Source organism: Homalodisca vitripennis, chromosome 1, assembly GCF_021130785.1.
Source record: "Homalodisca vitripennis isolate AUS2020 chromosome 1, UT_GWSS_2.1, whole genome shotgun sequence".
NCBI classification, from domain to species: Eukaryota; Metazoa; Arthropoda; class Insecta; order Hemiptera; family Cicadellidae; genus Homalodisca; species Homalodisca vitripennis.
In genome coordinates this window covers 248,160,158-248,175,726 of record NC_060207.1, presented here as the reverse complement: position 1 = coordinate 248,175,726, position 15,569 = coordinate 248,160,158, and the positions used below count along the sequence as shown (strand labels likewise).

Sequence of the window (15,569 nt, the reverse complement as noted above, 5' to 3'; positions counted from 1 at the left end):
TTCAATCACTGGAAGTCATACGATAATTAAAAAGAGATGACAACTACAGTAGTCCGACAAGGTGGTTATTTCATTGACATCACTAGGTATGCATCTGTTACTCAGCAACATTTGATTGATAACATGTGTTAAAATATTAGTACTCTGTTTCCATCAGATTCTAATTACTAGTGTGACGTGCTCTTGGCAGGTTTTGTTGAAATTTGGCATGAGAAATATTTATAATAGTGAAAGAAACTAAGATATATTTTGATTTTGGATGTTAGAAAGAAACCAACGACTTTTTCTGTAGTCCAGTTAGAATTCCTGTAATTTAGGATATTCAATAATGATAAGATAGCTTTAGTGCTTTGTAGGTAAAATAAATCGTTGTACTGGTATTACGAGTCGTCGTCAAACAAAATTTCTGTCTGTAGTCCAGTTAGAATTCCTGTAATTTAGGATATTCAATAATGATCAGATAGCTTTAGTGCTTTGTAGGTAAAATAAATCATTGTACTGGTATTACGAGTCGTCGTCAAACAAAATTTCTGTCTGTAGTCCAGTTAGAATTCCTGTAATTTAGGATATTCAATAATGATCAGATAGCTTTAGTGCTTTGTAGGTAAAATAAATCATTGTACTGGTATTACGAGTCGTCGTCAAACAAAATTTCTGTCTGTAGTCCAGTTAGAATTCCTGTAATTTAGGATATTCAATAATGATCAGATAGCTTTAGTGCTTTGTAGGTAAAATAAATCATTGTACTGGTATTACGAGTCGTCGTCAAACAAAATTTCTGTCTGTAGTCCAGTTAGAATTCCTGTAATTTAGGATATTCAATAATGATCAGATAGCTTTAGTGCTTTGTAGGTAAAATAAATCATTGTACTGGTATTACGAGTCGTCGTCAAACAAAATTTCTGTTTCAGCCGACTACTCAAACTCTGGCAACGATTAAGGAGCCGTTTCCGAGGGCGGAATGCACCACGGCCCATCCCCCCTCCCAGCCTTGAGCCCCCCACCCCCCCCTGCAGCCGCACTACGCTTCTTGAGTCTGAGGAGAGTCGCCAGTTGTAACTCGGTCTGGGAGTTTGTAACCGATCTGACATCATTGTCATTCAAGATTTCCAGTAAAACTGGATACAATATACTCGTATATGGACAAATGGATATTCTGGACTTCACTTTAACACATTAACTACGGCACATGCCACAATGGGTCAGGTGTAGGAATACTAGCCTAGTTAGGTTCACTCAGTGTGAAGCTGCAGTGAATGTGTTAAACTCTGGGTATCAATTTTACTGGTTTCAAATGTTAATAACTTTAATTTGTTATTGTTCTGTTGACAGTCTCGTCACATCAAGTTTTCCTCATTGGAAAGTAAACCTGTATCGTTATTACATAAAACGTAGTATAAAATGGGGAGAGCGGAATTCACTTAAGTTTTCTAATTGGCTAAAGTTTTTAAACTATTACAATGGTTTTTTTTCTAAATAGAGAAAAATAAAAAGAATTAAGACATTTTCACCTTGATGGTGATTGAAATATGGAGATTTCAATGAAATCTCTGTAAAAACAATTTTAAAACAGTATTATTGATGTAACAAACCACTAGTTGTAAATTAATATTACAGCAAGTATGAACATTACATAATGTTCAATTACAAACTGTCTTCCACAAACTGCCTTCCATAAAATATATAGTGAGAAGTTTATAATAAAAAACTAGTGGTACCAAAACTAGTTGAAAACCCAATTTTGTTGCCAGATTTAAGTTGAACTCCCAGATAAGATGTTAAGGCCTTATGGTTGTAATATTTGTGATATTCCAACCCATACATTCTAGCAATAATGCTTTGCGCACAACATGTACTTATAAGGGCACAATAATGTAACAAGAAAGTATTATATTTGTATTAAATATCAGAATCATACTATTTTTATATGTGTTTAGTTTTTATTCCTCTTGAACTGAATCTGTTATAATTACATAGAAGAAAGCGAGTTTTCACCTCGTAACAATTATTGAACTTTAGACTATTTTCCTTGTTCTCACAAGAGTTTGCAAGATTTCTTATTTTAATGGTATAATTTTTAAAATGTGTTTAATAAATAGCTATAGTTAAAAAAACTATATAATATCTTTGTAAGGTCTGTAGTGTAATAATGTCAAGAATACTAACAAAATTGATTGTGTATTAATTATACCAAAAACATTTGGTAAACTGGCAGAACTCTATGAGAAAAAATAGTGCAAATTCTTTAAAGTTTAGTGTTGTTCTCAAAGGACAAAAATCAAGATGATTGCTAAAGCACGGGTCACACTAGGCTGATTGTAAGCCGCTGGCTATCAGCGGCTGGCAGTAGCGCCAGCAAGCAGCGGCTGGCAACCCGGTCACATTTCGCTTTTAACTCGCCTGGTTCTAGTTCTAGTCAGCATGTCGTCTGTGGGTCCACGTAAACGAGTAATTAAGCTGTAGATGGAGCTTATATTGGTCACTGTTAAATTACATTAAAAACGTTAAACCAATAGTTAAAACTTTTATTTGTTTTGTGAGGCCTTTCAATAGCGAGGCTATCATCTTCAGACACATTACAAAAGATGATGTGTCAGAAGATGATAGCCTCGCTATTGAAAGGCCTCGCAAAACAAATAAAAGTTTTAACTATTGGTTTACGTTTTTAATGTAATTTAAGAGTAATTAAGCGATTATTAAGGATGTAGGAGCTTTGTGAGAAAATGCTCAACCGCAAGAAGAGACGTTGGTGGAGTAGACCTTGGATTTATTTATTTATTTATTTATTTATTTTTACATACGGATACACCATTTCACATTTGTTATAGTGAGAAAATACAAGAGGCTTGATGTTTACATTATATGCTAAAGCAGAAGCAAAAAAAAAGCAATGCCAAATAACATCACCGTGAATAAAAAGAAAAATTACAACAGCAATATTAGTTCATAAACAAGTGCAACATGAAGGTGGAACCGTAAAAAAAAAGACTTAATTTAAAGTACGGTAGCGTATAAAATATAGAGTTACCTACTGAGACTATACCGTTGGATTATGAGAAGAGAAGAATTAGGAGCATCTGCAAGACTTCTCCAAGAGTTACAAGAAGAGGACCCAGAAACATACAGAAATGTTTTACGAATGTCAGCTCCTAAATTCCAAGAATTGCTGGAATTAGTTGAACCGTTGATTAAAAAACAAAATACCAAGTTCAGACAGGCGCTTCCATGTAAGATCAAGTTGGAAAATTACTTTACGATATCTCGCAACTGGAGATAGTTTTAGGTCTCTATCGTTGTTGTTTAGAGTGCCGCACAATTCGATCTCTGCCACTGACAGCTCCATGCCAGAATACTTCTGCTGTTGGAAACCACACAAGCTTTGGCTTGTATACCTCGTTTGCACCAGCACCACTTTTTACAGATTTTTTTATCTTACTCAGTTCTTTTCTGTAGGTGTCGCGTAAACTCTTAATCTTCTTTTTCAAGAGTTCAACTGTCGCAGGCATCCCAGCATTCATTACGTTTTCCAACAGTTTATTGTAGGCTGTCTCTTTGACATTCCTATTAAGCTAATCCTGTGATGAAACGTCCCACAAGCACGGATAATTTTTGAAATAAATTCAAAAAAATTCAATGACCTGCTTCCCCGACCACTTTAACTCAGCCATTTTTACACTATAAATTAACAGTTACCTACGAAACAGCAGTAGCTAAACGAACCCAATGAACAAAACAAAGGATGTAAACAAAAAAACCACGTGTAGTTTACTCGCCGCTGACACGCTACTGGGGTGGTCAGATTGCGCTGCAAGCTGGCGCCAGCTTGGTGCGAATGAATCACGTGACCTGCTAGTTGCCGCTACCTGCGATCAAAAGTTGAACATGTCCCAACTTCGCCAGCCGCTGACAAATTACTCGCCGGCTGGTAGCACCAGCTGCGGGTTCTGTGGTCACATCAAGGTGGGTAGTAGCGGCTTCCTTTAATTCGCGGCTGCAATCAGCCTAGTGTGACCCGTGCTTAATACAGATGGCTGGTTCTTAGCTGACAAAGAGATGAAGGAATTGAACAATGTTGTCACAAGAAATATATTCTTAATTCAATAGAATATTAATATAATATATACATTTTTATATGTACAGTCAAAAATACAAAATGAAATTAATTTAGTGAAAAAACATATAGCAAAGACCTGGATACCTACATGCAAGTGGAACTGTAACCACATAAAATGCCATCATGCCATCAATAACATAATAACCATTTGTATCAGTTTGTTACCTTTATATGTCAGGAATTGCACTTTTTGGTAAACTGTACAGGGTGACAAATTTTGCAATTGAAATAATGGTGTAACAATTAGAACCAGCATTAAAGTATTTTACGTAGGTAATATATCTCTCCGTTTCATTTGGTATTAGTGATTTTGAAAAATTTAATTAATAAAAGTTCTATGACTAGACCTTTATCACTTGACACAGTGCATAATTTTGATTTTAGTAACTTATTTTTGGTTACCAAAAATCTATCGATCTTAATTGGTATATATAAAACATTTTAAACTGCAAGATAAAATGTACTTTTTTTGTTTAAAAAAGCAAGTTGTAAATTTTTTTAAAGAAAGAAAAAAGTAAGAGTAAAGTAAAAATCACATTATATTGTACAGATAGATTTTTATAAAGACAGGGAGAAATTGAAAATTTACAGTTTTAATTAATTCCAGTTAGTAAAAATACCATTTTAGTGTTACTTTAAAAATACTAAAATATTTTATTACTGAATTTGAAGTTTATCTGTTTGATAATTAAGTAAAATTTCTTAAAATAAATTTCATTTTATAATTTATTATTACACCAATGCCTTATTTGGGTGTTCTTGCTTATGACATAATTAAAGAAAATTTAAAAAAGATTTTAAAACTATTTATAATAATTAAATGTAAACATTAGTTATTTTTCAATACTCATGTTAAAGCCATTTTATACTTCTTGAAAAATATTGTAAAGTAATGATAATAGAATAATTTGCATCTAAGACCTCTCTATTCGTGGACACAAAAATATTTTAAACGTATTGAAAATCTGTACTAACAATGTAATAAATGTAATGATATTAAAATATTTTAAATAATGGTGGGGAATTATTTTTCCATAAGTTTAAGACAATTACTGAACACAATTGTAAAGGATTTAAATCATTCCAATATTACAATCGTGCAAAAGTAAAATTTAACTTTATTTGAATCTTTTAAAAATTATAATATTACAATAATTTGAAATTATGTTGAACTTATTGTTCAACTAAATTCAAAATATTACTAGATCATTAGAATTATAATATTGTAATACTTTAAAATGATTTAATAAGTTCTGCATTAAACCAAAGATTTAAAACCGGATGATTTCATGATGTTAGTTATTTTTAAAGTTATTTTAAGAATTAAAATTTATTTTAAATGTACTAAACGTATTACAAACAATAATAGAGAAATAAAATAGAAATATTTTATAATTATATTCAGTAATATTTAAAATAATTGTCAATAGTAAGCATAAGAAGATTTAAAATAAATTTTACAACTTTCTTTTTTGAACATTTTTAATATTGTAGAATCTTCTTTAGAAATGCCTTTTGAAAGAAAAAAAACAGGCATTTAAAACTGATTTAAACATTATTTTAATTTTTTTTATTACTGACTTATTTCCAACTTGTATTAAAATGGTTTACAACAGTTTTAAAGTTATTGTATTGCTTATTCGAGTTAAGTATTACAAGCTTTTAATAAAATGTACCTAACTTTCCTGCATTAAAATGAGTATTATAAACATTTGATGAGTAAAAAATGATAAATTATTACAAAACAAGTTATGTAATTTTCCTCACAACAGTAAAATAATAACAATTACCTCAATGGACCTGCCAAGTTCCTGATTTATATCACCACATGCACCGTCTTGATCAGATCATAAATAAATTTATCCAACTCTTTTCAAGAGTAGATCAATACATTAATAAGGATTATTTCTTATACTTTCGAGATTAAGATTTTTTAAAAGTAATATACAGTTTAATTAATTTAAATAATAAGATATTTTTAATTTAATGTATGAATATAATGGAAAAAAATAGGATAGTAAAATTAGAGTTTCTATAAGTATAAAAATGGTGAGGTTCAAATAAAACTTCATACATAATTCCTGGTGATACTTAATTTGCGCTTTAATATTGTTATCATTGTGCAGTATTATGTTGATGTTATTAACTTTTGTCTGATAGAAGATCCTAATATGCATCTAAAGATTTGAACCAATCTGTATTTACGTGGTGTTGCGTTGTGAACTTTTGTATTGTTTAGGTTTTGACATCTCTAATGTGAGCAATCCATTTACAAGAAAACAAACACTAGCGATGCTCAACTGCTTTGCATCCCATTTATCATAATGCATTCTGTAATATAAACACTGCGATACGTGGAGGCAGAAGCCATAACTAACTACGCAGATAAACACTGATGATAAATTATCCCAACTTGTACACAATTTGTCAGAACTATTTACTTGTAATTAGTTTGCCTCAGCTCATCCTCTGACTTCATGTTAAGTTGGCTGAGTTATTACTTAGGCTGATGAAGTTTTGTGATTGGTCTGGTTTTTTTAAACTTCAACTTCCTTTTTATGCAGCTAAGTTCTTATCTAATCTACATAATTATGTTGTTCAAGATCAATTTATCTCAACAGTAACATTTTAAAGATTGGCACACTGGTTTTTAGAGAATTGAAATAATTATGACTTTGTTAATATTGTCTACTTGTAAAAGCAGACTGTCATACATTAAATTTTAGTACACAAAGTACTTATATCGATGCATTACTTTTTCATCTGATAGAGACAAACCAGAAGTTGGCTAAGTGAGTCATACATATTGTCTCAATGTAATTAAATGTTACAGCTTTTTAAAAAAAAGAAGTGTAGATACATTATTCAAACATTTTTTGTCTGGTAACAACTGCACATCACTTTTGGAAATGGTGAACATCGGTCCATTATGTTGGCAACAAGAAAAACTTAAGTGAACACAGTACACTGCAAAGGTTAATACTTTTTCATAACTTGTCAACACATATGATGAAGTAACCTTGTTGGACAGAGCTAGAACATCTACAATTAACCAGCTCAAAGTTATTTTCACAATGTACACTAAATTGTAAAAAGCTGTTTTGTCGTGTAATGTTGACTCGGATTACTTTTGAAAATGGAGCATGGATCTCATGTATAGTAGCTTAGATGTTTCCATAATCTCACTTTCTTCTTTTTCTGTTATGGAAAAGTATTTTATTGATTTTAAACTAACTTTTCGAAGACATAGTCTTGAAATTTGGAATTTAGCTCAGAACTGGGTAACAGGGTGATCATATGCAGTGTACAGTTTTACATAGTAAATACTCATATATATTTACATAAGTGTTTGCATTTTCTTAATACATCCGTCACCTGAAAAGCAATGCATTTTTTAAATTTATTTTCATGGTTTTGCTGACAAAAATGAACTCACTTTGTACCTGTTTGTGTGTAGAAGATAAACAAGGAAATGTTACAGTAAATTTGTTAATTTCAAGACGTGGGGTTGTATCATATTCATGTATCAAAAACTAACCACCACATGGTTAAATAGGTTTACCAGAGCCTCTCCCACAGTTTATTGTCGAAAGAAGAGTTTTGTCTTTGTGCATGTACGTATATATAAACGATGCACTTCAAATGAGTTAACTTGGAGTGTTAACATTTGGAACTTCCCTTACTACATCTACATAAAAATAGGAAATGGTAAAAATCAGTCCTTTGGGAGTCGCTGTCCATGCCAGGATGTTCTCCATTATGGGGCGAACGTGATGCCTTCCACAATGAACAGAAGTTTGGTGTGCCTGTTTAATCTTGCAATGTAGTACATTAAAATGATTAGTAAAATATACGTTATTTGAAGAATTCTTAGTTACTTTATGTTAAAACAATTTCCATAATAGTTTATTGTTGTTAAGTTTCAAAATTTCAGATCTGTATAGGGATTTCTGTCTCTATAACTTGTTCCTCAATAACGGGGGAAAATCCTTCCTATACACTGATAAGAAGCTTCTCTTGAGAAACAGTGATACTTTCTGCATTGAAACGTGTTGTGGATGAAGATGCTTAATAAGAGTCTAATACAAAAGATATGAAAGTTCAAGGAAATTTAATAAGAAGATTTATGCAGGAATTCAATTTGTATGTGTAGATATATACATAGAGGTGTTACTGTATCCCTCGATATATCGCCGGAATGAAATGTATATATATATATATATGAGTGATAATGATATGAGTAGACTTCCTGATGTCGAGCACATAAGCATAAAATTAGCAAAGGATGAAAATAACAAATCCGATTTTATTACAACTTAAACTCTTAGCAAAACCAAAATTAAACCAACATTTGTGTTGTTTCAAGACGTTTACATGTATAAAACATAATCATTCAATAATTATTATTACATTATTGTGTTTTTTCATTGCTTAAAAATGAATCATTTAAAGTAAACCATTATCCGAAAACTTTTTGAAGTTAAAGATATGTTAGTTTTAAGGAATTTAGGTGGTTCTGTTTGGATAACAACACTATTGTCATCAGGGTACTGAACTAAGTGACCCTTGAGGTTTTACACACAGGATAAATGAAGAGGGCCAAGTATAGAACCTTGGGGAATACCTACCATGACAAGTAAACATCTGGATTTATTTTGTCCTGTTTTATTGGCAATCTCAAATAATCTGCAAGAGAATTCAAAACCACAGAGATGTTTAACTTTTTTGAACCGTAAAGCTCCGTCTTGTCCAAAAGACGCTGGTAATCATCACAAAAAATGCCTGCAGTGCTTCTGTCTGCATCATGAAATGAGTGCAATCCTTAGGAATTCATCTAATGCATAAGTGGTCGAGTGGTTGTTTTTAAAAAAATTGGGTAGTTGATAGTAAAGGCTTTTCTGGAAGAACTCAGTGTCTATTGTGATGATCCCTCAGACATTTTAATCTGCATAGGAAGTAAATTGGGTGATATTGTTTAACTGATGATCTATCTCCTTTCTTAAAGATTGAGATAACTTTTGCACATTTTAAATTTGTAAAATGTATACCTTGAAAAATGTAGTTAATGAAAACAATTGTTAAATAATAATAATAAATATGTTTTATTTTACCAGGCGAGGTTAGGGCTAAGAAGCCCTATCTAACACTCAACCTGGGATAAAGGATAAGAGAACGATCAGCAACCATCCTGCCCACTGATGGCGAGATGTCATACACAATATAATTGAAGTCCTTATGGTACCTCAAGGAGAGAGGCTAGAGTAAGAAAAGTAATACTAGAGGAACAAACAATTCCAGAGAGAGGACACATATGACCTGATACCTTAGGTGTTCATATGATTTCATACATTTATAAAATTTTCATTAAACCTTGAAGTTTTATGATCTGGTTCAGATAAAACCCAACCGTTATATTCCAATCCTTCAATATATTTATCAATACTATTCTATCCTGAATACCAGCAACAAAGCGCCAAACCACTCTATGTACTATTATTTTTGATATTTTCAATATGTTTAGATCTTTCCTTGATTCTTTTCAAATAAAATTAGCTTTCTGTAGATACTATCTTTTTTGTTTTTTTACATCTCTTGAGATTAAATGAAATAAGATGTTTTGAAGAATATGAAATATCCTGCTGAAGCAAATACCGCATAGATCCTTCCTTCTACCATTCCTTCTCAACGATAACTACTCGAGTAAGCCAGTTGGTTTTACGCACTCCTCTGTGCTTTTTTAAGGAAAGTGTGAGTTGAAGCGATTAAGAAAAATGTTCTTGATTAGAAAATTGTTTATCAGTATCATCAGCTCTATTAGAAAAGAGAGGACAGTTACCGTCTTGGCTCAGAATAATATCATATTGGAGACTTTATTAACCTTCCTTATATTTTGGTACTGTTAGTACTTTTACTTCTGATTTGTCAGATAAAATGTATAAGAATTTTGGACTAAAGTAGGTCATAGCTTTTCTGATTCCTAATTTTGTTACACGCCTTTCCCATAAAAAATAGCCTCAGAAGAGGTACAGTTTGTATTGTTGCATTCAATATATCAACTTCTAAGGGATAGTATTTCTTCTGGAACATTTGATGATTCCAAATGTGCACATCACTTTTCGGCTAACCTCGTTTAGTACTTACACTACATTCTAAAAGGACGAACTGAATAAGGCGGTGGTGGTGTGTTATTCCCTATCACCAGAACTGATCATGAAAATAAGTACTGTAAACCTATTACTTGTATCCTAGGTGTTTTTATAAAAAAACAGTAATTCCGCTACAACTATCTTCACGAATAGGGAAATCCGTGAGCAATTCACTTCTCAATTCACTTTTCCGGGAAATTGTTGTAACAGTTGAGGATAATAATTTACACAAAAATGCAGTATCCTTGCAATACCTAGGGTAGATAAAAGTTAGAGCGCAGTAAACTAGAGCAACACATCCTAATGTGATGTTGGAAACTATAGGCACATCTCATAGGCTACCACAGGCATTGCAAACAGAATTATGCAGCGATCTGAACTTTCCTTACTTTAATCTACAAAACAAAACTGTAACATTAATTAAGGGAGAAACAGTGCATTTTTAAGCGTCGAAAGAGTTTAAAAAGAGCCTTTGTTGTCCTAAAAATGCAAATACATACAATGCTACCACCTTCTTCGGTCCTAATTCAGTCCTTGAGGGCAACATTGAGTAAATTATACCCTTCAGAGTTACACTTACTTTAAACAATTAATGAAATTTCTTCTACGGCAAACGAGATAGCCGTGGCAAACATTTACTCATAGTCTCTTATATTAATGTATTAATGGACAGGGTACGAAATACTTCTCTTAGCGACAAAAGCAAGCTCCTGCGTTTTGCAAGCACCGATCTTCCAACTACTTCTGAATTTTCTTCCAAATTTCATTCTAAGAAAGGAGAAATCGTCACCAAAGTCATTATTTTTCAATGTCAACATGCGCAACTCCGACTTGTGTGGAGAGCAGTAACTATAGCAATATACAACACAATCAATGTCACGGTTCGCTCTCTTACAACCTAACCTAACCTAACCTAACCAAACCAAACCTAACCCAACCCAACCCAACCTAACCTAACGTGGAAAGTAGTATCTGTAGCAGGATTCAACACAATCGATGTCACGGTTCGCTCTCTTACAACTCCGACATGTGTGGAAAGCAGTATCTGTAGCAGGATACAACACAATCGATGTCACGGTTCGCTCTCCTACAACTCCGACATGCGTGGGAAGCAGTATCTGTAGCAGGATACAACATAATCGATGTCACGGTTCGCTCTCCGACATGTGTGGAAAGCAGTATCTGTAGCAGGATACAACATAATCGATGTCACGGTTCGCTCTCTTACAACTCCCGAGATGAAGCTGCGACATCTCTTCTACAGTTCACATTCGTTCAGAGTGGTTACCATGTACTCTCTCTTCGTACCTCCGGATTCTGGATTATTTAATCAGTGGTAATTTTGTTCAAGCTGCAAAACGCAGTAGTCTTGTCTGTAGTTTAAACGTAAAGCCGATACGATTGTGATGCTTTTGATAACACGTTGGACTGACATTCTCAGTGTACCGATTATATTAAATAGTAATTTTGGGGTAACCGGATTACCGGTGGAAGGAGTAGGCCCAGAAGAATGATAAGGACTGGACAGTACAAAAAAGCCTTCTATCAGCGAGGCGCGCATCGCAGATGGGAGAGTTTGATAACGAAATTGAGAGGTGGGGTGGGGTAGTACCTCCCGTCTCAGTTGATCTGTAGTAGTGGGAACGATTAAAGCCTTTGAAAGTGTTTAGAGTTGTTTCTTGCTAATCGTCATTGAAGCTGCGGGTAAGTGAACTTTTAACTGGAGTCCAGTCAATATTCATTCTTAGTTATTTTGAATAATCTTGGGGAAAGAAATATTGTGAAAATTAAATTTAATGGGAATTTAGGAACTTGTCCTTTTGATCTGTGCAATATAAAACTTGTTGGTGCAGTGAGCACATGTATATAAAATGTTATGTAAAAAAAAATACTAAAAGAGTTTTGTGATTGTTACAGATGCTTTCAGCAATTTAATTCTCTAATACTGAAAATAATTAATTTTAATATTCTCTAACACTGAAGAATACCTATCTAATATTCTCTAACACAGAAGAATTTTTATAATACAAATATTGTTGATATTTAAAGTGAAGTAAAGAAATTAGTAACAGAATATAATTACATTTTGAAGATAAATTAAAGTGAAGAATTGCCAAATCAGATTAGAGCGTGAAAGTTTTGAATTTTGAAAATTGAATAAAAGACAAGCTGTGAGAACTTTGTACGTTTCTTTTTGAGTGACGAATATATTGCAAATTTGAACTTAAAAGTCATCAAGAAGTTTTTATTTTAATTTTAAATTCACTGATTATTTTCAAGAAGAAGTTTTATTTCAGTTTGAACATTAATAATTTCAGAAGATTTTCGTTTCCTTTTTGAACCTTCACAAAACTTAAATTTCAAAGCTAACCCCTCATGTGCCAGTAAAACGGTACATCAGCGTATCCGGTCAAAATATTCTTGGCGCAATGTGACGCACTATTTCCGCAGGTAGTGGGCCGAGATCGTATTTGTGTAGAAGTCAGACTAGTATTGAAGCTATAGGTTACAAAACTTAAATTTCAAAGCTAACCCCTCATGTGCCAGTAAAACGGTACATCAGCGTATCCGGTCAAAATATTCTTGGCGCAATGTGACGCACTATTTCCGCAGGTAGTGGGCCCGAGATCGTATTTGTGTAGAAGTCAGACTAGTATTGAAGCTATAGGTTACAAAACTTAAATTTCAAAGCTAACCCCTCATGTGCCAGTAAAACGGTACATCAGCGTATCCGGTCAAAATACTCTTGGCGCAATGTGACGCACTATTTCCGCAGGTAGTGGGCCGAGATCGTATTTGTGTAGAAGTCAGACTAGTATTGAAGCTATAGGTTACAAAACTTAAATTTCAAAGCTAACCCCTCATGTGCCAGTAAAACGGTACATCAGCGTATCCGGTCAAAATATTCTTGGCGCAATGTGACGCACTATTTCCGCAGGTAGTGGGCCGAGATCGTATTTGTGTAGAAGTCAGACTAGTATTGAAGCTATAGGTTACAAAACTTAAATTTCAAAGCTAACCCCTCATGTGCCAGTAAAACGGTACATCAGCGTATCCGGTCAAAATATTCTTGGCGCAATGTGACGCACTATTTCCGCAGGTAGTGGGCCGAGATCGTATTTGTGTAGAAGTCAGACTAGTATTGAAGCTATAGGTTACAAAACTTAAATTTCAAAGCTAACCCCTCATGTGCCAGTAAAACGGTACATCAGCGTATCCGGTCAAAATATTCTTGGCGCAATGTGACGCACTATTTCCGCAGGTAGTGGGCCGAGATCGTATTTGTGTAGAAGTCAGACTAGTATTGAAGCTATAGGTTACAAAACTTAAATTTCAAAGCTAACCCCTCATGTGCCAGTAAAACGGTACATCAGCGTATCCGGTCAAAATATTCTTGGCGCAATGTGACGCACTATTTCCGCAGGTAGTGGGCCGAGATCGTATTTGTGTAGAAGTCAGACTAGTATTGAAGCTATAGGTTACAAAACTTAAATTTCAAAGCTAACCCCTCATGTGCCAGTAAAACGGTACATCAGCGTATCCGGTCAAAATATTCTTGGCGCAATGTGACGCACTATTTCCGCAGGTAGTGGGCCGAGATCGTATTTGTGTAGAAGTCAGACTAGTATTGAAGCTATAGGTTACAAAACTTAAATTTCAAAGCTAACCCCTCATGTGCCAGTAAAACGGTACATCAGCGTATCCGGTCAAAATATTCTTGGCGCAATGTGACGCACTATTTCCGCAGGTAGTGGGCCGAGATCGTATTTGTGTAGAAGTCAGACTAGTATTGAAGCTATAGGTTACAAAACTTAAATTTCAAAGCTAACCCCTCATGTGCCAGTAAAACGGTACATCAGCGTATCCGGTCAAAATATTCTTGGCGCAATGTGACGCACTATTTCCGCAGGTAGTGGGCCGAGATCGTATTTGTGTAGAAGTCAGACTAGTATTGAAGCTATAGGTTACAAAACTTAAATTTCAAAGCTAACCCCTCATGTGCCAGTAAAACGGTACATCAGCGTATCCGGTCAAAATATTCTTGGCGCAATGTGACGCACTATTTCCGCAGGTAGTGGGCCGAGATCGTATTTGTGTAGAAGTCAGACTAGTATTGAAGCTATAGGTTACAAAACTTAAATTTCAAAGCTAACCCCTCATGTGCCAGTAAAACGGTACATCAGCGTATCCGGTCAAAATATTCTTGGCGCAATGTGACGCACTATTTCCGCAGGTAGTGGGCCGAGATCGTATTTGTGTAGAAGTCAGACTAGTATTGAAGCTATAGGTTACAAAACTTAAATTTCAAAGCTAACCCCTCATGTGCCAGTAAAACGGTACATCAGCGTATCCGGTCAAAATATTCTTGGCGCAATGTGACGCACTATTTCCGCAGGTAGTGGGCCGAGATCGTATTTGTGTAGAAGTCAGACTAGTATTGAAGCTATAGGTTACAAAACTTAAATTTCAAAGCTAACCCCTCATGTGCCAGTAAAACGGTACATCAGCGTATCCGGTCAAAATATTCTTGGCGCAATGTGACGCACTATTTCCGCAGGTAGTGGGCCGAGATCGTATTTGTGTAGAAGTCAGACTAGTATTGAAGCTATAGGTTACAAAACTTAAATTTCAAAGCTAACCCCTCATGTGCCAGTAAAACGGTACATCAGCGTATCCGGTCAAAATATTCTTGGCGCAATGTGACGCACTATTTCCGCAGGTAGTGGGCCGAGATCGTATTTGTGTAGAAGTCAGACTAGTATTGAAGCTATAGGTTACAAAACTTAAATTTCAAAGCTAACCCCTCATGTGCCAGTAAAACGGTACATCAGCGTATCCGGTCAAAATATTCTTGGCGCAATGTGACGCACTATTTCCGCAGGTAGTGGGCCGAGATCGTATTTGTGTAGAAGTCAGACTAGTATTGAAGCTATAGGTTACAAAACTTAAATTTCAAAGCTAACCCCTCATGTGCCAGTAAAACGGTACATCAGCGTATCCGGTCAAAATATTCTTGGCGCAATGTGACGCACTATTTCCGCAGGTAGTGGGCCGAGATCGTATTTGTGTAGAAGTCAGACTAGTATTGAAGCTATAGGTTACAAAACTTAAATTTCAAAGCTAACCCCTCATGTGCCAGTAAAACGGTACATCAGCGTATCCGGTCAAAATATTCTTGGCGCAATGTGACGCACTATTTCCGCAGGTAGTGGGCCGAGATCGTATTTGTGTAGAAGTCAGACTAGTATTGAAGCTATAGGTTACAAAACTTAAATTTCAAAGCTAACCCCTCATGTGCCAGTAAAACG

General features: G+C 34.5%; 1 protein-coding gene across 3 annotated transcripts in view; it reads left to right on the top strand.

Moving 5' to 3' along the window:
* The window catches only part of LOC124353239 (2-oxoglutarate-dependent dioxygenase htyE-like), a 55,818-nt gene extending 53,892 nt beyond the window's left edge, over positions 1–1,926 (top strand). For all 3 annotated transcript variants that reach the window (XM_046803155.1, XM_046803157.1, XM_046803156.1), the window contains one exon: positions 912–1,926. In XM_046803155.1, the coding sequence (XP_046659111.1) occupies positions 912–995 (84 nt within the window). In that variant the 3' untranslated portion in view covers positions 996–1,926. The remainder of the gene's footprint in view (positions 1–911) is intronic.
* Positions 1,927–15,569: the final 13,643 nt, after the last annotated feature.